This window comes from Sinohyriopsis cumingii, unplaced genomic scaffold, assembly GCF_028554795.1.
Source record: "Sinohyriopsis cumingii isolate HCF-2022 unplaced genomic scaffold, ASM2855479v2 utg001324l, whole genome shotgun sequence".
Taxonomy (NCBI): Eukaryota; Metazoa; Mollusca; class Bivalvia; order Unionida; family Unionidae; genus Sinohyriopsis; species Sinohyriopsis cumingii.
In genome coordinates, this window is record NW_028315983.1 from 309,697 (window position 1) to 334,682 (window position 24,986).

Below are 24,986 nucleotides of genomic sequence, written 5' to 3' on the forward strand. Positions count from 1 at the left end.
CTGGAAAATTGTTAAAAGCTATGTTAAAGATCTAAATCACACATACATACAATACTGTCTCATAAATTTTCACATTGTAACTTAGAGAAATTAGTTGATTTTACTAAACATTGGTTTTACTCTTTTCTGTTGTATAGTTTAAAATCTATTGTTACAACTTTTGAAATAAATCAGTAAAATATTGATTTATGGCTTTTTAATGATATAGGATCTTTTCTTTCAGAAAGGCAGAGTTAGATGTTTTATGTTCTTGTTTTCTTTTGGCACCCTGACCCAAGACGTCTGTTGTGACAAAATCAGTGAACCAGAAAAATGTTTTTTTTTTCACATGCATAAACATTAGAAATAAAATTGTATCAGTTGACCATCTTGGCTTCTGTTCAATCAAGTATAAATCTTAGTAATTGCCGAGTGGGGCTGATGATGTCAGATGACAAGGTCATCAACAGTGTCACCATCAAGACCAGCCAGTGATCAGAGTACAATCTGTTTCTGGTCAGAGTACTGTCACAGTACAACCCATATAGTTTGTATTGCTAGTAAGGATTTTTATATTTTGACAGCTTATATCTGCTATTTTCTCTTTCATAGGAATGGCATGCAATGCAGATGATGATGTTGAAAGTCTTCAAGACAACTTTTTCAAGCAGAGACAGAAGTACATGGGAGCTGGTGAATTCTCGAGAGTTCAAGGCTTTGGGAATGTAACATGGGATAGAAGACGTCCAGCCCATCATTCCAGATGGATAGATAGAGGTGGAGAGAATTTTTTCAAGATGGAGAGGTACACCTACAATCACAAACCTGTTCCTTATTCAGAAGATAGTGTGTATAACACTAATAATTTACAATGCAATGCAAATAAAGTCCAATTGAATGAAGACAGAAAAAGGCATGCTAGTCCCTCTTACCCGAGATGGTATAGAAGGTCGCCAGTTATGAGACACAATGAAAATTCAAATGTATTTGAATACATTCAGTCTGCAGAAAGAGATGTGGATGCAGATTCCTCAAAACTCCCTGGACAAGGACATTATATCTCACCATGGGAGGGCAATGGTTTATCAACAAGAAAGATTAAAGAGATGTCCAAAGAACATGAATGTGACAGATCGACTGATAGAGAGAGAAGGAAATGGGAAAAAATTTCTCAAAGTCAGAGACTTGTAGGGGCCTCGGGTTTAGATCAGCTTTCAGAAATTAAAAGAAGAAAATTAGACAAAGATCCCAAAGACCAAACTCATTTTTACTATTCAAGAAGATACAGAGCTTTATCAAAACCAGAGCAGAAAGTGACGAAAAATGCTCAGCATCATAACCATGATAAAGAAATTGGGAAAAACTGCAGAGTTGTAATAGAATTTGAAGGCTTGGCAAAGAAGAATGTTGTGGTAAAGAGGGCAGATGGTAAAGAGGCCTCTAATTCAAATTCACAGCAGGAAGATCAAATAAAGAATTCAACAGCTGAAATAGTGGAATTGAAACCACATGATCGTTTTAGAGCCAAAGATGAAAGTGTCAGTATTTGTGAGAAGTTCGAAAATAATACAGTTTCAGAAGAAAATACAAAAACTTTTACAGGAACTCCAGATTCCAAAAAGGAAATGAGCAGTACAAGTTCACTGGACTCAACTTCTGGGATACAGAAAACAATGGCAGGCAGTGTACAGAAAAACATAGAGATAGAATCTTGTAGTCATATAGAAGAACGATCTTCATTTTGTGTAGTAAAAGGGAAGGAGAAAGTACAGCTGTCCAAAGACAAACTTAATTTTTTCCATACTAGCAATATGAAAAAACTGACTGCAGAAGATGATAGAATTGCTGATTTGGATGCTATAATATTTCCTGAGAAATCAAACACTGTTTCAGATCATATAAGGATGGATAGGGATTCGCATCTGAAGAATAGCAATGAATCTCTGGACAAGGTCGTTGTTATTTCACCCAGTAGTGAGAAATGCAGATGTACCAAGGAAAATTCAGAGAAGAATAAGGTGAGCATCGTAAAGATGGGTCAGTCAGAGCTTGGTGAAAAAGATAAGATAATTGAGCAAAATTCATTTGAGAAAGAAGATCAAGAAAGCTGCATTGAATCCAGTGCAGCAAAACAAGAAAAGAGGAGAAAGAGTGATGAAACATTTAATAGAAGCAAACACAATTTGTTGAACAAAAAGGCCTTTATAAGTAATGTCAGTTCTAAGGAATCAAAAACTACTGACACCATTGTTAACAAGAACCAAGGTAATTTATTTGATTCTTTTGACTACTTTACATTGCCATTCATGTCTTCAGAGAGGAGACAATTTGATCTTTCAAAGAAAGAAAGAAAAAAAACTCTAAATGAACATAACGATAATCACAGTAAATGTGAAGCAGTTAGTTTTAATGTTGCAAGATCAACAACCATTGGACATTCACAAGAAAAATCATCATGTGCAAAGATGGATGGAAATAAGACAAATCTGATGTATAGTGGAGAGAAAACAAAAAATTGTATTGAGAACACTATTGATAAGACAGATATGGACTCCAGTTCAACAAAGACAGGAACAGATGAGAATAATCAAGTTGAAGATAATGAACAACACTCAAAACATAAGAAAGGTTCAGAAAGCAATACAACTTCAGATAGATCAATTAATAACGTAAGAGCTTTAGATTTAGACAAGCAGAGGCACATTAAGCATACAAAATTAAAAGTGAACCATAAACATTTAAAACATACCTTAAAATCAAAGAAACTTAAAAGTACAAAACAAGGTCTAATGATTTCATCAAAAAACTTTAAAAAAGTAAATACACCATCTGAAATGGAAGTGACTAATGAAAAAAAAAGAGAATCATACAAATTAAAAAAATCCCAGGAGGAAAATAAAAAAAGAAATAATCCTACCAAGAAGATCAGACCCAGTGACATTTCTGGCTCTGATAAGGAAAATGTTGATGTCAGGAGAGCCGACAATGTTCAGTCAGTTGGACAAGATAAGCTTATTGAGGAATGTTTGCAGATTCAGCCAGTTAAGAAAGTAAACCTGGATGAAGAAAATGTAACCCTTAATAAGGAAATTAACTTGCTGCAAGGAAGTCAAGTTTTAGAAGCTGTTCAAACAAAGGAGTTGAGACAGAACAGGAACTTAAAAGTTGATGATATTGAAAATGATGATGAGGAGGAAGATTACACAATAATTGATTTGAATGTTGCTCCAGCCACCCCCTATCCCATGACACCAGGGTTATTGACAGACGTTGTAGCTCCCATGCAGGAGTATGAAGACTGTGGATTGGACAAAGAGAAAGCCAGTGGATTAACCTCCAACTCTGTTTGCAATATGCAAACACCAGCCACAGAAGTTAAAGGTAATGCAGCACACTTATTACAGTTCCTATATAATCCTAATACATCTGATATATCAGATGATGATATTCAAGAACAACGTTTGTTTAAGGAGGAGTCTTACATGAATATAGGTGATTCTAATTCATCAGCTCAACACTCCTACAAAGATGAAGACAAAGAGGAACCTCAGGAAGATGCCATACAGACAAAATTTAAGAGGCAGCAGCCAAACAAAGAGGAAAGGAGAATGAGAAGGAAACGTCTTGAAGAAGCATACATGCAGCTAACTATCGATGCAACAAACAGTAAGGAAAATGACAGATCAGTGAGCAAGAAGAAAAGAAAGGATAAAGAACAGCATCATAAAATTAAACAGAAGTCTAAGTCAGGGGTCAGTACCAGTTTAGATGAAACACCAGACAAAAGAAAATCCCCAAAATCCAAAAGCAAAACACTGTCAGTAGATAAAAGTAAGTGTTTAAGGAATGGTGAACTAGCTAAAACGAAGGATGAGACTAAAGATTCCTTAATGAGCTCTCAATCTGTAAACAGATCTGAAGATGAGAAGAGTGCCACAGAATTGGTGGTGGCTAACAGCCTTACCAATCAGGAAGCAGGTCAGATGCAGGAGAGAAAAGATGAAGGTTCCTTAGAGTCAACGTATAAAGAAGGTTCTTCCAAGAATCTGAATAATTTTGTATTGCCTCATTGTATTAACACCTCAGAGAAAGTTGTCAGTGACATGGAAAATGTTGACAACAGTGAGATAGGAGTTGAATCCTCACAGCCAAGACAGAGTCCAGAAAAAGCAGCTGTTTCAGATCTGAAAGCTACACAGAATTATTCAGATAACAGCACTGATGTATCCAAGTCAATCACAGCAGCTGAAAGGTCAGATGCATTAGCTCATCACCAAATATGGCAAAATGGATTTGAGTTTATTCATGATTTAATATTAATGGATGGCAGAAAAATAACAACTAAAGGTCATATTGAACCAAAACTTATGAATGTGAAAGAGAAAAACATGATCAGATGTCAGGTATGTGAAAAATATATGACACCTAGGTCCTTCATGTATCATCATGATAATTCTAATATAATAAAGCAGATTGATATCAAGAGAAGTGTAAGTAATCCACCAAAGCCAGATCCTGAGGATATAATTATCTGGAATTCAGGAGCTGGTGATATCTGGGAATATTTTTTGAAAGAGATTTCTATTGTGGACCAGTTTGGAAAGGATAGGCGTACTGCAGGAAAGAGTTGGGATAAGGAAAGCCTTCAAGCTGCTGGACTGTGTTCAGGAAGTTCAACAAATACCATAATGGTTGGTGAGAATGTACATCTGCCCTCTGTTGATGATCAGAGACTAGTTAGTAAGGGAAATGCAGTTGCTAATCATCAGATTTCTTCCTCTTATGCCCTAGGTTTTATTGCAGTACCAGCAGCAGCATTGATGTACAGTTCAGGGCCTGCAAATAGCTATCAGATCGTGTCTGAACGGGCTCAGGAGAATAGATTAAGAGACAGGTCTGAAAACAGTCACCTTTGCAAATCAGTAAAATCTCAGCAGTCACTTAAAAACCTGGAGAAGAACCCATTGGCCAATAAATCTGGTTACACTGTGCATCATGTAAGTGATAATAATTTCAGTTTTACCAGCAGACCAGATGCATCAATAGGTATTGTTCAGGATGCACATAATTGCAATTTGCAGGGGAATATTTACTTAAAATCTTCTGGAAGTGAAAAACAAATGAAACGTGAATCATCATTAACATCCATCAGACATGAGCAAGTGCAAAATCAATTGAAAATAAAAACTTTGCAGGCAAATATCTTAGCTTTATTAGGGACACCTACAAACAAGAGTTTTAATTCAGCCACTTCAGTGTCAGATGGAAGAGGAGAATTAAGAAATAGCTTAACAAGACAGCTCGGTGAGGATGCTGTTGCAGCTTGTGCAGAAAAACAACAATTCCATGGAGATGCGTATGTCCAAAAAGACATTTCAGACACACAGACTTATGGTCAGTATGCAGTAGGACGTGACCTGGTGGTGAGTCAGGCACTAAATTGCAGCCATGTTGCAGATGACCAAATAAAGAGAGTTGCTGTTTCATCCTATAGCTGTCATCATAGATCCATTCCATCACCAATAGAAACAACCATTTATTGTGCACCATCACCAGTTGAAATGAGGGTTTATAATGCTTCATCTGTTTTGCTTGATGGCAGATCTAGAGATCAAAATGGAGGAGCTGTTCCTTCATGCCAAGGTCCATTGAAAGTCAGTAGTCAACCATTAAGCTCATTTGAAACATACAGTATACCATCAGCAAGCTCTTTAGATACTAGAAGCAATATTTCTACATGCTTTATGCACACTCAAAATGAGCTAGCATCAAATAACACCATGAATGACCCTGAAATTCCAATAACTGATACTGCAGTTGCTTGCAGGACAAATTTTGGTAGTCAGCAAGCTGAAACTCCAATTCATTCTAGTAACCTTCTGTACAATCCTCCAGTGAATAACAACCAGTGGGACATTTCTTCTGCAAGTCATATAGTAGTTGGTAACCAGTCTGTTCCAATAAAAAATACTTTATCATCACTTGATGATGAAAAGTCAAAACTGCATTCAATGTCTAATAATATTTCCAGAAATCAGATAGCCAGCTTTGAACCACAGGGGACTCCAGCTGTCAGTAAATCTTCTACAAGTCAAAGTTCTTCAGAAGAAGCTAGCAGTGGAAATGTGACAAATAAAAAGCCAAAGTCAAAAGCAGGACCTTCCAATCTCCCAGTTACAGCTTCCGAGAAGACCATTAGTGCTTTGGATAAATTGATTGATGAAATTGACTTCCGGACTCTTGCAGGTAGGAATTTGTATTACTTTTCAGGAAATATTTATATTTTCTTGTACAACAGTTAATACATCTTGCTTAGAATGACTACTATCATTTTATTAATGCAGATCTTTGACAATATATTTATCTTATAAGAAGCCAGTTTTTCTTATTAGAAGCTAATATCCATTAGGCATTGTTATAGACAGCTATACAGTTGTATAAGTGATGAAATATAGCTATTTTTTATGTTTTATAGTTGTGAGCAGGGACTCCATTTCTGTAGAAAATATAATGGAGGAATTCTTTTTAGTGTTCAAACAAATCGGTTTGAGGAAATTTTTTTAACAAACACTAATGGTAAATGGGTGACGACAGCAAGAATGGGAATAAAAAACTATATAGTGCAGTCTTTTCCTGCTACATCGAATTACTGAATGTGTATCAGCATGAAAATGTTGTATTGCTTCTCCTCCTGAATGGAAAGTCATAACTTGAAAATATTGTTTATCTCTAGTCCTGTCCAATGGACAACTATATTGATATGTAGTTTTCACAAATAGACTTTTAAGATATCTAGTTGGTTCTAAATGAAAGTGATGCCAGTCATACATCAGATATGGCTGCCACAATGACTGCCTTAAAATCTTGTCTCTACTCCCACTGAATGGATGATCATTATGACACATGGTTTTTATCAAGAGGCTTCTAATGATGTCAGCTTTGTTCTAAATCAGAATGATGCCCAGCTGATATTCAGTACGTGCACCATAGCAGCTGATTTGAAAATTATGTCATGGCTGAAGAATTTGAGATGATTTCAGCATTTGAGAGTTATGATCTTATTTTGATTTCCTGGGATTTCTTTTCACTGAATAGAGCATCAGTTTTTCAAGGGACTCTTGTTTAATATTGCTGTTTTGCACTCCAATGACATGTTTATTTGGTACATTTTAGTCTTGGATAAGCCTCCGGGAAGAACCACAGGCACACAGGATGCTACTGTCAAGCTTTCTCGATATCCATTGTGGCCAACCAAGACTCAAATCCCACACAGACAGAAGTGAGATTGAGCTGTCATTGATCTGTAAAAGGCAAGTGCCTTAGACCACTCAGCCACTGGAGCTCCAGGAGTTTTGGTTGGCTGACATCTTAACTTGACAAGGGTCTGCCCCAAATTTTTTATCTACTCTTTGAAGTTACTGTGGCCATACCATTTAACAACTTCTGGTTCATTATCTTAGCACTTGTACTTTTTACCTCAGTGATATGTTACATGCAGTGGCTTCAGATCCTAAAAATAACCAGCAACTAAATTTTCAGACAAGAGGCACCACTATAATGGCATCCAGAGACCGTTTCTGTGTTATTGTTCTTGCTCAAAATGAAGTACCAGATGTAGAGCAACAAATATTTGGCTCAGTGCTTGTCATCTACCAGATGCTAAATTTGGTTATCTGATTATAGATGAGCATTGCAATATTAAATTACAGTGATGGTTAGAATGTTGAGGCCTATCCAAAACTGGATACAGAACCATATTGCTGAAAAGATGTGCCATAGCTAGATACATAACTGTTTGGTATTTTGAGGCACCTGAATGTCAGGTACAGTGTATATAGCCATTTTGAGGTAGCTATCTTGTGTATTTTCATTTGAGGTGCCCAACTGTCAGGAAGAATAATGCTCCAAAATTAATTTGTACATGACAGAAGTGCTAATTTGAATTTCTAGTTATGTTCTAGAATAATATATCCAACAAATGCATTATGAACATTAGATTGGTATTATACACATGGTAAATGTGTTACATTAGTGATAGATACTATTTAGTGACATTATCTGTTAGGTGGTACGTGAGTTTGAGGTACCTATCTTGTATATTTTCATCTGAGGTGCCCAAACTGTCAGGAAGATTGTATATGCATTATGACATGTGGTTTTTATGAAAAGATTTCTAATGATGTCAGCTTTGTTCTGAATCAAAATGCATGTTGTGTAATATCTAAGGATGTACAGTTATATTCACTACTATATTTGAGGTACATATCTTGAATATAACCAGTAACCAGTGCACTGCATATGAATATAGTAGTAAATATAATTGTACATCCTTTGATATCACACAAGATGCATTTCATTTTTGTTTTGGTGTCAATGAATTAATTTTGGGTTAAATATTGTGTTAGCTAAACTTTGCTTTTTTAAAAAAAACATTCAGTTCTGTATTTGACATAAATAGAGTTTCATCTTGCATCGTGTCTCTTTTATTGAGTCAGTAATTGTTCTGTTTATTAGTAATCATAGTCCCACAGAAATGAAAATGACAATTATCAAAAATTATTTTTTCATGCCGTTATTGATTTCTTTTTAGCAAGTTTAGGATGATAAGGCACTATATTTAAAATTTCATGTGAAGGTGTTCAATAAATTATTTTTTTTTCTTTTGTTTGGATTAGGTGAGCTACTAGTGTCCAAGCATCAAGTGTACTACTTTAATTGAAAATATGTATAGATACAAGATTTCAATACATTAATAACATGAATCGTTGTCTTACTGCTCAGCAGGACATTATTTAGCTTATTTGGTCATAATAGTGGTAATAGTAATGGTAGATCAGGGCATCACCGCATGTTTCAAGACTCCTGTACAGGATAATCTGACTCAGATTAGCACTGTTTTCCTTATTTTGAACTAAGTGTAGAGCGATTCCTTCATAATAGCAAAGATTTGGTGCCCTAGTCATTGCGCTACCATAATGCCATTATTAGTGGTGGATAATGCACTGCATGCAGAACTGGAAACCAGACTCCCATTGCAAATGGATTCTTTTTGCAACAAACAATAACAGACCGTGCAGGGATTCAGATGAACAAAGGTGTTTCATTCTTGTATGAAACGCTGCAACTGTAATGTCGATAAGGTTCATGATGCTGAGAAGGATCATGTTATTGGATCTCATGTCATGTGGCTACATAGCAGTCTTTTTGATTAACAGGGCTAATTTAGCCTTCTTCATTGCAACTATATCTAGTAATGTTTTAGTTCACGACCCCAAGATCAGGCATGTTTTTGGAGCTTGTATCATAATGGCTGAAGACTGGTCTTTTCGATTAGCAGGGCTAATTTAGCCCTCAAAATTGCAAATATATCAAGTGTCGATTTGGTTCATGACCCCAATATCAGGCATGTTATTGGAGCTTGTGTCATGGATTGCAGAGAAATCATTTGATTAGCAGAACTAGCTACACTGTCTTCATTGCAACTACATCTAGTGTCCATATGGTTCATGATCCTGAGATCAATCATGTTATTGGAGTTCATATCCTAGGGCTTCAGAGTTTGTCCTCTTTGTTTAGAGCAATGTCACGAGAGTCATATGACACAAGCCTGGTCTCGTACTGAGTAAATAAATAACCAGTGCACTACATATGAACAGTTGTGACAGCAACAGGCTGATCTCCTAGAAATTGCAACATATGCTGGCAATACAGATCAGCATCTTCTTAAAATGGCAACCTCATTACTCCTGACATTTTTACATTGAAATGTATTCTTAGTCAAAAGGTTAACTGTCTATTTGGACCGCCAATTGTTTCACAACCTGTTCCCTGGAAATTCATAAAACCAACATATACACTCACCTATGTATGGTTATTAGCTACTTTTTATGCAACTAATATCAGAATGTGTGGGAATATTAGTTCAGAACCCTTGACATTTGTCTTTTACAAATGTCACCCATGATAGCATGAACTCTCTTCCCAGCACATGGGTAGGTAAAAAATGTAAACAATGAAAATAGTAATAGATCTCTTGGGTCAAAAAAAGAGACTTTTCATTTTATGAAAATGCAGACGTTTATACCAAGAAACCAGATTTTATAAATGTAATGTTAGTCATTGTAGCAAATTCATTACAAAACTTTATTTGTTACTTTTTTAATTTTTATTATGTGTAATATATTTTCAAGACCAGACCTGACATATATGACTGAGAATTACTAAGATCATATCCAAGTTTGGGATTCTCATCTAGAAACACTGGTACACAAATTAAAAAATTTCATATTTGGTATAGGTGACTAAGAGGCTAAAGTTAAAACATTTTACAGAACTTGGAAGAAAAGAAATTCAATTAATTTTATCTTCTTTGCAAATATCACTATAAATATTTTCATAATGAAAAACCAAAAGTCGATCTATTGCGTTTCTCATTTTAAAAACATAATCATACATATTTATTGAGAACCAACTCTGCTAGTTCCTTCTCTCCCTGGTTCCACATTTTAACAAGAATTGTGTTATGTTGCTCCAAATAATGGTCAAAATTCTTATTTATTTTAATTTTATTTTCACAATGTGAACATGGACCAAAAATATCTTGTCATAACTTCATTTTAAAATAGGCAGTTTACTAATTTGTACTTTCATATCAAAGTCATAACTTAATTTTAAAATAGGCAGTTTACTAATTTGTACTTTCACATCAAAGTATATAGCAGTATGTCCAAAAGAGGAACATCTAATTTCAAATTGTGTATGACTGAAGAATATTGTATTTTATGAAGCATATGGTATTTTTGGAAACACGTTAAGGGTTGGATGTTGCTAAATTGCTTCAGAAGTACCTTGAACATAGACGAAGCCAAACTGTTTTTGGGGCTGCATGTTTGCAGGACATTTTCTCCATGATCACATGTGGGAAATAAGGCAATCTCAGTTGAAATAACATGGAGTCAAGAATTAGCAAACAGTTACGAAACACCATTATTATGATGGTGTACATTGTAAGCGTATGAATGCTTCATCTGAATTTGTTTCAGATGATGTCATAAAGATGTGTTCATGTTTGAAAAATCATCCTACTGATGCTACAAAAAAAAAATTGTGACTTCACTTCAAAGCCAAATGTTGGCCTTATTGACTGGAGATCCCCCACCCCAATGTGACTGGGGATTCCCCACCCTAAACAGTGATGATGACTCGTGTGGGCAGCACTGGGGGGGATGAATTAGAAGTCCTCTTTGCTTAAAGCATAGCAAATGAACGTACTGGAAGTTCATAGTACATTTTGTGGCATAGTTGTAAATGTTCTATCAACTCTGGGATCATGCAGGGCCTGCCATTTCTGACAAATTGGATACTGTTATGGATTTTCCAGGTTTAGTCCATTGGCTGAATAAATACAAGAATTTAACAGTGCCAAAGGTAAATCTAAAAATTGGGTTACACATTTCAGACCATTATATGTTTTCTGACATCCAAATGCAAAAAGTTTAGGGGAGCATGATGAATACCACCATTCTCCTCATATTCCCAATTATGGTCCTTTATCTCACAAAGAGAAGGATGGGTCTCGAGAGGCATCCTAATGTGGTACTTTGGCAAGTGGCATATTTGGCCTTCTTGCCAACACTTTATGTACAAGCTTTATATTTATTTATTTAGCAAGTAATACTGCATATGGCTGATATTGTGCTCTCTTGTGCATTAACAGGGTTCATACTGTCTTTGAAGGTATTCAACAGATTTGGGAAATATGAGGTAGAATTTTTAAGGCCTTGAAAGTTTGGGAAATTTGAGCAGATCGCCCTGAAGTCTTTAAATATCTTTGAAACTTAAAATAAACCCAGACATTTTAATTTCTTTCCATAATCACAAATAAAATTATCCATGGTTGTTAGATATTGATGTAAAGTTTTCCTGGTTTCTTTCTTTTGATGACCTGTTCAGTTTCATTTTATCATTAAACAATATTGTAGTATTTTGCATTTGTTGTTTTCTCATATAACATAACTTGTATAGAAAATGTTAGCAAAAATGGTCTTGGAAATCTATGTTTGTGCCTTTGTGGTCTTTGAAAGTTTGGGAAAAGTCTTATGTATGAACCCTGATTAATAAAACGGGGGTCAATTGGTTTCAGGAGCTTGACAATCTTGTCTTTTTTAAATAATGAAATGATGTAGAGCAACAGATATTTGGCTCAGTGCTTGTCATCTGCCTGACCAGTTGAACATGGAGGCCAGTGTTCATTCGTTCAAATTAAACCATGATTCCAAATGCAGTTTGAGACCCGAAAATTTCCAGGAAATTGAACATAATTGGTAAATGTGACATTTACCCTTTTTTTTGACTCAAGACTAATTTGTCAGCTGCCAAGATGTATTTCATATAAGCCAGACCCTCAAGCTTCACTTGTTGATGCCTTTGTTGTATCTTGGAGTATTTTCACTCTGCCATATGTGCTACCTCTTTTTCAGTGTAATTCTTCTTAAATCGGAAGAGGGGGTAAGGGAGGTCGTGATGGTAGCATCATTCTTGAGTACTCAGCGATGGTTCCCCAGACTATTGTCATTTTTGTCAAATCAGTCTTAAATAACCTGTTGGGTCTAGCTGTCTGTCCCACAGGGTTCTTTACCATGTCTGAACTGTTAGATCTTCTTGTTGACTTTGGCGTGACATGAAATTGGTGGTATTTTATTATAAACCCTGTGTGATTTTGCAAACTAAAGTTTATATCTAATCTATACACTCCAAGTTCTACACTACATTAGCTTCATGGTCTCTGGATTTAGTTGACCGCTCATAATATAAATCACTCCATTATATACATTATTTATTCTGTCAGATTTATTTTCTGACTATAACTTCCTTTTACGAAGTTTCTCTGTGAAGTTCCCAATTCGTATGTCAAATTTCTATCTTGTTCTCATTCACTCTTCTCCTCTGACTATTCTCTTGTATCTATTAATATATTTATATCATATTCCCACACCCCCTTTCCCCACATACAGAATATGATTGGCTAACCATTACTAAATGAAGGACAGCCCCTTCCCTCCAGATCATACCATAACAAAATGGTGCTGCAACAGCATTACGTATGATCCAGTTATCCAGATTTGTCCTGTTTACCTAGATTTCCCAAAGCCTTCATGAAACCCCAAAACCTTGACCTGATATTTATATGCTTTCCAACTCTCATACCCAACTTATATTAGTTAGAAACCTGACGTTGGCACTGCAATTCTGTTACTTCTCCCCATACTAAAAATCCCTTTGATCATACTTTCATGCTGCTGAGAATATCTAAGATTCTGTCTCTTCCACAGGACCTCACCGTAAATGTATCCATTGAAAAAGCTCCACTTGGAAGTGTTTCCATTAACAGGCAAGCTATGGAAAACAAACTTACCACTGTCAGTTTCTGATATTTTATTCCACACTTGGAGACAGTCAACACAGTTACAATATCAGACATCTCAAGTGATAGTTCTGCTTTTTTGAACAAAACTTGATCTATTTTGCTCATTTGCACATTTTGTTTTTGAATCCTTACTTGTACTCATTTAAAACGTAATGAGGATAGAGTGCTGTCAATACAGCCTTATCTGCTGTTAGCACATTTCTTGTTTTGTCAGATGGTTCAAATGACAATGGTTCAAATTATTTGCAACACCCATTGCCTTCATGTTTCAGGAGATGAGTGTTTAAGGAGATCAAATTTACCCATAAATATAGTCATTCATGTTTATATTACGCAAATTAAGACATACAGTTGCTTTCACGAGTTTGTAAACTTACCATGAAATTTCCTAATACACATTGGTTTTGCTTCTGGCATTGCTTCTAGCTAAAGAGAGCAAATCCTTTAATTTCTAAGATCTTAGCAATTTACATATATATAAGAACAATTATCTTTATCATAGGTGATTTTAAGTAATCTTGTGCAAGTAATCATTTGGGTGAAATTTGCATAGCTACATGAGTGACTGTGCTAAGACATCTGTTTGGTACATGTAGTTATTTTGATAGGACAGATAGTATTAAGAATAATGAAACCAAACTGTTAGTTAGTTTCCAGCCCCTTTTTTAGACAGATAACAGGGACACTATTTTATGATGACTGAAATCCACTATACAAGCCTGCTGCCATCAATACTGATAATTTACACACTCTGGTTCATGAATAGCTTAAACAAGGTGTCTGTGGCTACAGCATTAAAACAGCTGGTTGGAGCAGAAACTGTATCTTCCTGAAATACTGTCAGAAACCTTATCAGACTTGTCATTCAGTGTAAACCCATTTAAATGGGCTCCAATCACTGTTATTACATTTTGTACATGCATGTATGGTTGAATTGGCATATAAAGTTCTCATAAATTATGATGTACCTTTTCTACCCTACAATACTTCTGTCACAGGATAAACTCTAAACAAAACATGGAGTCCCTTAGGGTACAAAAGATAAATGAAAGTGGAAAATTAAATGATACCAAATTGAAGTTTGATGATGATTTCATTGAACCTGTTGTACCCTTAGGTATCCTGTGACCTTTATAAAGACTAGCCAGTCAAGTGACCTATGCATTATCTAGTGTGATCCCATTGGGTATTTCAGGTTCAGTGAAATTATCCTCTAACTTCATCTTGATAAATATCATTTATTTGTCCAGTTAAAATGTAGATTGGGGGTAAAACTAATTTTAATGATGTAAAACATAACTGTTGCTATTGCCAGATTCCCTCCCACTCCACACTGATGTCCCTCTAAATTAGGCTGCTCCCTTGAAAAGAATGAGGGGAGTACTAACAAGCATCAAAAGTAGTTTCCCAGGGGTATTCAATGATCTGGAATCTTCTGGGCTGCCTTAATGGGAGGAGAAATTCTTTTCATATGGTCAGGGTATTTTCAGCTTGAAAATGTATCAGTTTTGCATCAGCAACATGCATGTATTACAATATTTAATATTAGTTTACCCCCCCCCACTACATTTTTCATTACCTTGGCACAAATTAAACCATTAGCCATGCCCCCCAAAAGTTGCTTAAAGTTCAAATTTGGTACATTTCCCTTGATCTGATATTGTGAATTGTGTACATAGCATTTTTATACATGTTGCCCACAGACTTCATTTTGTAACATTGTCAAACACTAGAAAGTTGGCTATAAATTTGGGAATCATGTGTTTAAAGCAAAATGGACTGAAGAATAGCAAATCATAGAGAAAACCCCCAAAATAAAACCAAAAGAGAATAACACAAGAATACTGGTAGTGCATTCATGACCGGATGTAGACAGTTCTAGATTATTACATTTAAAAATGGCAAGAGAGAGAGGGAGACAGAGAGTGTGCGTGTGTGTGTGTGTGTGTGTGTGTGTGTATGATTCAGATTTGTAATGTAGCTTTAACACTTTTTTAGTCATATGGCTATGATGTCTGCAGTGTAGCAGTTTAAAGTGATGTCTAGCACTGGGGCATCATGCCACAGACATGTAGCATGATGTCCCACCCAGGCACATTATACCGACATCATGCCAACCAGTCCTAACACTAACCTCTTAATGCTTAGTGCCTAGTGAGGCAACTGTTATTACCATTTTTATTAGTCTATGGTGTGACTCGGCCGAGGTTTGAACCGATGTCCTCCCGCATCCGGAGCAGATGCTCTAACCACCAGGCCACTGAAGTGATCAGAGACGGAGAGAAAGTGTGTGTGTGTGAGTGATCTAGAAAACGAAATAGGTACTGACATGTCTTGCAAAGTTGTGACTCAGTTCCTTCCACTGGAAAGCTAGTCATTAATTGAACTTGAAACAGTCCAAGTTCACAGAAGTTGAGTGGTTTTTCATCAACCTGACAGATCCCCCAAAACAGGTGAAGTATTTTTATCAGGTCAGATTACTTCATTCAGCTGGAGTGGACTTGTGATGAGGAAATCATCCCCAGTGATACAGAAACAAATATTTTCATCTGTTGTTTCACCACTTACCAGGCATTTGAGGGGCCCCGAGTGGCCGAGTGGTCTAAAGCGCTCACCGTTCTGGATCACTGCCATCTCACCTCTGTCTGCGTGGGTTCAAGTCCAAGGCTCGCTAGCGTGGGTACATGGGAAAGCCTGCCAGTAGCTTCTCATGGGTCGGTGGTTCTTCTCTGGGTTTTCCAGGGTTCTTCCTCCACCAGTTATGCTGGCCGCCATGTATAGCCTATCTTGTGCTGAAAAATGGCGTTCAACCCTTGAACAACAACAACAACAATAACAACAACAACAACAACCAGGCATTTGAAAATATATAAAGTCATGGAACAACTGATAGAAATTGTTTTATATTAGGACACAGATTATGTTTGTTTCATGTAATGTGATTTATATATTGTACAATGTATGTATTGGTGATATTCTAGGAGAAGTAACTGATGAACTAGGGGAGATAACACTGTTAATTCAATAGCGGGGGTTCCAAAACAATGCATATTGAATTAGTGACCAAAAACAAATATGCAAAATGATGGGGTTTGCCTTTAATTTCCAGAATCCAAAGTTGATCAGTTTTAATATAGTCAATGAAATAGTCTCCAAGGTTGATCTAAAGAATGTGTAGAGCTTCCAATTGATGTAGAAAAAGCAAAAATCCTAGATGGACAACAAAAAGCAGAAGCCAGTTAAAAATTAAAAATGCTTGATGGTGGTAGTCTCCATTAAACTGATTTTAAAATGATGAAATATTACCTGTTTTTAATTTAATTGGTTAGGGGACCCTTATCTTTGGTTCAGTTGGTTGGTACATTCTCCTTCACTTAATACTGAGGGAACAAAGGGACCTTGTACATGCAGTTGAAATAAATATACAAAAATTTGATATGTTAGAAGGGCTGCAGCCTATCAAACAAAAACACCTTGAGTGTGATGACACCAAATAAAAGGAAGGAAGCAGTTGTTGTCCATACTAGATTAATACGAGTTAATTAAATAAAACTTAAGGCTTACTAACCTACATAAAAAAAAGTAACTCCACAAATATTTACAAAATGCATCACTTTGAATTTAAAAGAATAGTTCCTTGAACTGAATACTTTGATAATGCTTCTCGTAACAACAACCAAATGCATAAATCAACAAAACTGTCCTCAACTTCAGGTCTCATATCCTTGCACTCTTTGGTCACAGTTGATGGTCATGCAATTGGAGTACAAGAGGTTGACTTTCCATTCATGTAAAATCTCATGTAATTTCAGTTGAAGTGTTGGAAGTTAAATGGGTTCTTAGTGTAATCTCAAGGGACTGCAGCAGAAACAATACCATAATCAGACAGTTGAGAGCTTTGCCTTGAAATAGAACATCAGTTGTGAAAGAGTACTGACCCTTTGCCATGACATATAACTGCAGACTAATTTTATTATTTTAGATGTAGACTTTCACTGGTGAAAAAAATATACAGATTGGTTTAGGAGTGTGAAGGTATTAATCTGATTAAATTCTAAATCAGCATGTAGTAAGCAGATCTGACAGGCACTGATGAAGATTGATGTTCAGGCAACTTGAAATTCCCAGTCCTCTTCCAGTAACCTATCAGATAAAGTGGTGCATTTCATGTTAGGGAAAGTTATTGTTAGAAACATTTTGCTGCAAAGGATGTTTTCCATTCTCATAAATGTATAAGTAATACTTTAATTGGTGAAGAGAAAGATAGACAGCTTGGCCTGATATTGGTGAACTTCTGATCTTTTATATCATGATCTGAATTCACCGCTCTGGTGGCATAGTGGTTAGAGCATCTGCTTTGGATGCGGGAGATTGTGGGTGCGAACGTAAGCCAAGTCATACCAAAGTCTAATAAAAATGGTGTTACTAGCTGCCTCGCTAGTACCAAGGAACAATTAGATCTTTTCAAAAAAGATGATTTGATTCAACTTGCCAGAACATACAATCTTTTTGAAGTAAAGGCTTCCTTAATGAAACAGGAAATAAGAAATATTTTGGTTCAGTATTTGGTAGAAAAGAATATTTTGGATAAAACTGCTTTGGTTTCAGTCAGTAAGTCTGTATCAGACTCTGACACAGAAATGAAGGAATTAGAATTAAAATACAAGATGGAATTGGAGTTGAGGAAGCTGGAACTTCAGAAAGATAAAGAAGAAAAACAAATGCAAATGCAGTTCCAATTGGAAAAAGAAAAAGAACAAATGAAATTGGAGAAAGAAAAAGAACAAATGTTATTACAAAAAGAACAAATAAAGTTACAATTTGAGAAAGAGGAGAGGGAGAGAGGAAAGAAGAAGAAAAACATACATTTACAAGCAGAAGAAAAAGAGAAAGAAAGACGAATACAGCTACAAGCGGAAGAAAGAGAGAAAGAAAAACAGATGCAAATGCAGTTACAAGAAAAACATGTAAATACAGTTACAAGAAAAACAAATAGATATGGAAGAAAGAGAGGGAATATCAATGTAAAATGAAAGAAATGGAACTGGCAAGTGAAAAGCACATTCATACTTCAAATCCAAATTTAAGTTTTGATCTTGCAAAGAATATTAGATTAGTGGCCCCTTTCAGAGAAAAAGACGTAGACAAATATTTTACTCGTTTTGCAAAAGTTGCTGAAATTTTGAAATGGCCAAGGGAGCATTGGATTCAATTATTACAATGTGTACTCACTGGCAAGGCTTGTGATATTTACAGTTCACTGTCAGTTCACCAAAGTGGTAACTATGATGTGGTTAAAGAATGCATCCTAAGGGTTATGAGTTAGTCCCTGAAGCTTATCGTCAAAATTTCAGAAACTATAGAAAAGAAGCTGGACGAACTCATTTTGAATTTGCTAGAGAAAAAGAGCAAAAAACTATGTCCATAGTGACATTAAGTCTTATATTGACGAACGTCAGATTGAGACACTGGAAAATGCTGCTTGAGCTGCTGACAAGTATTCTTTAACTAATAAAGTTCCTTTGTAAATAAGACTTCTACTCAACAGTCTTCTGTCAGAAAAGTATTTCAGCCTCATATAAGCCCTTCTAAAACTCAAACTGGCACGTCTAAAAATCAAACTTCAGAGAAGCTTGGTTCAAGATCCTTGTCTCTCCCTACGTGTACCTGTTGCAAGAAAAAAAGGACATGTTATTTCTGATTGCTGCAGATTAAAAAATGGGCATCAGAATCAAGACAGACCAATTCCAAATGCTCTTATTTCTAAGAGGTCAAGGTCACAGTCTTGTATTGAAAGCAATACATTTGTGGGGTCTAATAAACCCCAGTCTGATTTGATTATGGAGAATTATGAACCATTCATATCGAAGGGTTCTATATCACTCTTGGGTGATTCGACCAATCCTAGCCCTATTAAAATTTTAAGGGACACAGGATGTAAAGGTACACCCCTCACTTGCAACGGGTGTGGGTTGACTGTCTGATTATACCTTCTTTCACAGTGTCCACTTTATTCAGTTCTTGTTATCTAATAGATGATCGCCTTCAGTGTTATTGCTCGGAACGAGTAAACTTATAGGTGGAATAAATAGAGATCTGAGCAGATATAAAGAACAGAATGACACGAGCCCCTGTGCGAAAAGAATCAAAATTTAATCAATTACATAAACACTGGAGATAATACATTACATTAGGAAGATACACTTCTTTGGAATAAATCTTTCACCGAATTTATATTTATAAAAATAGCCGATCTGTTTTACTGATAGAATTAGTCATCATATGATCGAGTGAACAATCGAAGTCATTGCCTTATACAATTGCATAACCTGTGTAGCTCTGGTTCCCTCCAGTTTCACTGTAGCTATTCTGTCCTTTTGCCCTTTCTTTTCTTCCTTTTTCTTTCCTCTCTCCAACCTTCCTACTGCTTCACCCCCCTCTTCGGTCCTCTTTGTGTGAGTAGGTGGATATGTAAGCATGTAGATACACAGCTAATTGATTGTGTCATTGCATAGGTACATCTGATGATACATTGGAAGAGCTATTTTCCCCTTGTCTTTTTCTTGTGCCTACAGTCAAATTGTGACCGTTGAACTTTCAATCATCTGGTCCCTTGGACAAGTGTTTTACGAGAGAGAATATCTTTTAAATTCCTGAGTCCACGTATGTATACTCTTGCAGCAAAGCTTTGACTAATTAGATTTTTTCGATGTGGCGATATTTAAACTAGGAAATTTGGTGTGGGAGACACACCCCTTATTTAGCGTAACCAATCAGAATTAAATATATTTACCACCTTTTATAACTAGGCTCCAAATCTGGTGTCAATTTGACCTTCTACGTTGTGACCAATGGTTTATGGAAAATTTCAATTTTGACAGTTTCACTATGAAATAGAAGTTTAACCGTGACCCTAATAGTCCGTCTGGCTGCTATATAAACAAAAGTGTAATTAGCCTCCTACCATCCCCAACCAGACATTTAGAAATCCTTGCAGGATAGCAGTTTAACAAGCGCCTGTCTCCATAAATCTAATTAATTGTTCTCTGGTCTCAAACTAATTGTTCTTCAGAGATCAACAGAAAAATTTGCCCCCTCAAACAGGAGCTATTGTCAGGTACTTTGCCTTTTTCTGAGAAGTCTTCTTTTAATGAGAGTGTTCTTATTCAGGGAGTAAAGTGCAGCTTTGTTAATGTTCCTCTCCATGGTGTAAATTTATCATCAGACTTAGTCTCAGGACCCGTGACAGTCGGAACAGTCTCTGTTTTACCCGCTGAGGGCATTCATTTATTACTAGGCAGTGACCTAGCTGGAGACAAGGTTGTGGTTAATCCACTTGTCACTGACAAGCCTTGTTTAGATCAGAAAGTCGATCCAATTGAAAAAGAATTCCCTAATGTATTTCCTGCTTGTGCAGTTACCAGAGCTATGGCAAAGAAAGCTCTTGAGAATGATGCTGATAAGGAAAGTATTCCTTTAGCTGACACATGTATTGGTCAGGCTTTTGATGAGGTCACATTCACTCCTTGTTTGGATCAATCAGAAGGTATTGATCACAGTGATCCTCTTTTAACGACTCATTCTCTTTATTCTAATCAGAGTGATAAACGACAATCACTTGTCATTGAACAGGAAAAAGATCTTGAGATCTCCTGTTTGTTTCAGAAGGCCATTAGTGAAACTGAAGCTACTGAAGTTCCTGTCTGCTATTTCATTAAAAATGGAATTCTAAGGAAAAAATGGAGACCTCATTAGGTACCTGCTGCTACTTAATCTGGCCCATGAAACTCAATTGGCTGGTCATGTAGGGATCAGTAAAACTTATCACAAGATCTTAATTCACTTCTATTGGCCAAAATTCAAAAGTGATGTTGGTAAATACTGTAGATCTTGTCATACCTGTCAAATGGTAGGAAAATCAAATCAGAGAATTCCCAAGGTTCATCTACAACCTATTCCTGCCGTTGACGAACCATTCAGTAGAATTATTGTAGATTGTGTTGGTCCCTTACCTAAGACCAAGTCAGGTAACCAATACCTGTTGACCATTATGTGTGCACCAACAAGGTTTCCAGAGGCAATTCCCTTGAGGAATTTAAAATCTAAAGTAATAGGAGAAGCTTTGATAAAGTCTTTTACTCAATATGGCCTTTCTAACTCTAACCAATCGGGTCAAGGGTCAAATTTTACGTCTGGAACTTTCCAGCCTATATTGCTTGAATTTGGCATTCAGCAGTTCAAGTCAAAAGTGAAATTGCTATTTGACAGAACTACAATGGAGAGAACTTTTGAGTTTGGTAATAATGGAATTCAGGCTTTCTTGCTCATTCTTCAGATTTTTCTTCAGTTTAGATATTATGGCCCTTACAAAGTTAAGAAGAAAATGAAGAGTTAAATAATATTAATGTTCCTGGGATCTAAATAAATTATAGGAGTACCATTATATTAAAGAAATTGCCACGTTAAACATGCAGTTAATTTAGTTGTTCCTGTCTCACTCGGTGAAGATTTAAATGAACGTATATCATCAGATTCTACTGACATTGGAGTGACAAATCTGAGGAAGTCAGAAATTATGAAAGCTCTGGACCAGAAACTTTCACATCTGCAAGAGCAAGAAAGAAATGAACTTAAACAGTTATTATTTGAATATGAGCACTTATTTCCAGATGTTCCTACAAGGACAAACAAAATTTTCCATGATGTTAAAATTGTAAATTCCAAGCCTGTCAAACATCACCTGTACAGGATGAACCCTCTCAAACAGGAATACTTGAAAAAAGAAATTCAATATTTGCTGGAGAACGATTTTATAGAGCCCAGTAAAAGTTACTGGAGTTCACCATGCATACTTGTTCCAAAACCAGATAAAACATTTATATGTGTACTGATTATAGGAAGGTGAATAGTGTGACAAAAACAGATTCATTCCCATTACCAAGAATCGATGACTGTATTGATAAGATTGGGAATGCCAAGTATGTCACCAGATTTGACCTTCTGAAAGGACTTTGGCTGATTCCACTAACAGAAAGAGCAAAGGAAATTTCAGCATTCGTGACTCCAGATGGACTTTACCAATACCAAGTAATGCCGTTTGGGATGAAAGGATCGCCAAGTACATTTCAGCATCTCATGAATATGATTACCACTGGTCTAGACAATTCTGATGCTTACATCGATGATGTCATCATCTACAATGACACCTGGAAAGATCATTTAGCACCAATTTGGAAATTCTTTGACAGACTTACAGATGCGTGTTTGACAATTAATTTATCTAAAAGTGAGTTCTGTCTTGCTAGTGTAACTTTTCTAGGACACATCGTGGGGCATGGACAACTTAAACCTATAGATGCTAAGGTCAAGGGTATCTCTGAATTTCCCGTGTCTGTTAATAAAAAGCAACTGATGTGATTTTTGGGTATGGCAGGATACTATCGAAAAATTTGTTCCAATTTTTCTATAATTGCTGAACCCCTGACAAATTTATTGAGTAAGAAAAACAAGTTCATTTGGACTGAAAAATGTTGGGAGGCTTTTGACAAGTTGAAAGCCATACTTAAAAGTGCGCCAGTTTTTACAGCTCCAAATTTCAGCCAATCTTTTAAACTGTCTGTTGATGCAAGTGATGTTGGGTTTGGAGCAGTTTTGATTCAAGAAGATGAAAGTGGTATTGATCATCCAGTGTGCTATTTTTCCAAGAAATTAAATAAGCACCAAAAGAATTATTTAACAGTCAAGAAGGAATGTTTCGCTTTGATATAGGCATTTGAACATTTTGAAGTTTACCTTAGTTCAGCTTCTTCCTTGATTATTGTATTTAGTGACCACAACCCCCTTACTTTCATCGGCAAGATGAAAAATAAAAATCAAAGACTACTAAGGTCGAGTTTGTTGTTACAGGAATATAATCTTGACATCAGGCACATCAAGGGAAAAGATAATTTAATAGCAGACCCCCTTCCCATATATATCAATGTATTATGTGCACTGTGTAATTTATGGGTTCTTTTAACCTCATGTATAATTAGGCTGTGGTAAAAGAAAGCTTTATGTATAAATCTCTTTTTCTTTATGGGGGAAGTGTTATGTATATTTGATTTAATTATATGATTTAATATATATTTATTTCAACTTAATTGTCGGTTTTAAAAATTTTTATTTTTCATTACATGATATTGTAATGTAAATGTATTCACTAGAGATGATACTTTTTTCAGAAAATAGTTTGACCTTGACTGTTATTTTCAAACACCAGGTGTTGATCTAAATCCTGACCTTGTTTCAAAATTTGTAGCAACCATCATAAATAAGATCTATTTTATTTTAAAATGAGTGGTTGTTTTGAGGTCATGATGGGACTTTTTCTTTAAGATGTGAACAATTTTTTGGAACAAGAACAGATCTTTATAAAAATTTATTCAGCTATCATAAACCAGAGTGATAATTCTTGTTTCTAAAAGGAACTGTAGACTTCAACACTACAGATTGCAGCATACATCATCGTCTTCCATCTTGGATTCTTCGTCAGGATTCAAACACAAAATCAGTAGAACATTTGAGTAAGAAAAACAAGTTCCTTTGGAACATTAGGACTAGTAAAATGTTATTCTTGGATTATTATTTCGATTTGATTCTGTAAAACCGTAAGTTCATATTTTTTCATTTTTACAGAATTTTTCCAGGGAATTAAATTATTGTATTTTTTTCAACGCTTGTTGTTTTTACTCTTTCTTTGTGTTACTGTTTATTCAAGCCTAAACAAGTGACATAAGAACATCACTAAAAACTGCAACACTGCAGACATCATAGCGATGTGACTAATTTTTAAAAAAAGCTACGTTAAAAATCCAAATCATACACAATGCACACACACATACACACGCACATGATCTCAATTTTCGTTAGATTATAGAGCAGATTTTATGTTGAATGCTATGAATCTTCATCCAACAAGTTTGTTTTCTTTTTAAAACAGATCTGGAACCATTTTTGATGTTGGCAAAGAAGCTTGAAATAAAATGCATGCATGAGATGTTGGCCAGGTCAAGGCAAAATCAGGGTAAATTTTGTTTGCAACCATTTTCGCTGCATGCAGTACCATCAAATACATCATTAATGCATTGACCTACATCTATCATTAGATTCAGTGAATTAACACTGCAACAGAAATCTGGCAATTAAAAGAGAATTCCATGGAGATGGATTTAACTGAGAGGAGGTGGGCAAGGCACATGTACAGGTATTGAATATTTGCTTTACAAGTTTCTATGTTGGACGGAAATTGGAATTTTAGCTTTAGAAACTAACTATTAACTACATGTTTCCACCCCAGTTTAATGGTTTCCAATGTCTTAAGCTATTTTGAATACATAATTTAAACTGGTGGTGGGTGCCTTGCATTAAAATATCAGAGAAAATCATAAATGAATATTACATTTTAAAAGGTCTAAGTAAGATACATTCTTCCAATTTTCCAAAGAAAAAAGGAAATTAGTTACTTTTGGACTTTACAAGAAGTTCCCAATTATTTTCTGCATTTATAGAAATTTGGTTTCATTAGAAATTCAGTTGATAA

General features: G+C 35.7%; 1 protein-coding gene across 4 annotated transcripts in view; it reads left to right on the forward strand.

Moving 5' to 3' along the window:
- LOC149772643 (uncharacterized) overlaps positions 1–24,986 on the forward strand; it is a 94,928-nt gene that overhangs the window by 56,092 nt on the left and 13,850 nt on the right. For 3 of the 4 annotated variants that reach the window (XM_089947534.1, XM_089947536.1, XM_089947537.1), the window contains 2 exons: positions 592–6,225; positions 24,387–24,470. In XM_089947534.1, the coding sequence (XP_089803660.1) occupies positions 592–6,225; positions 24,387–24,470 (5,718 nt within the window). Of the gene's footprint in view, positions 1–591; positions 6,226–13,310; positions 13,370–24,386; positions 24,471–24,986 lie in introns of all 4 variants that reach the window. The other variant, XR_016417642.1, reaches the window with a different exon arrangement.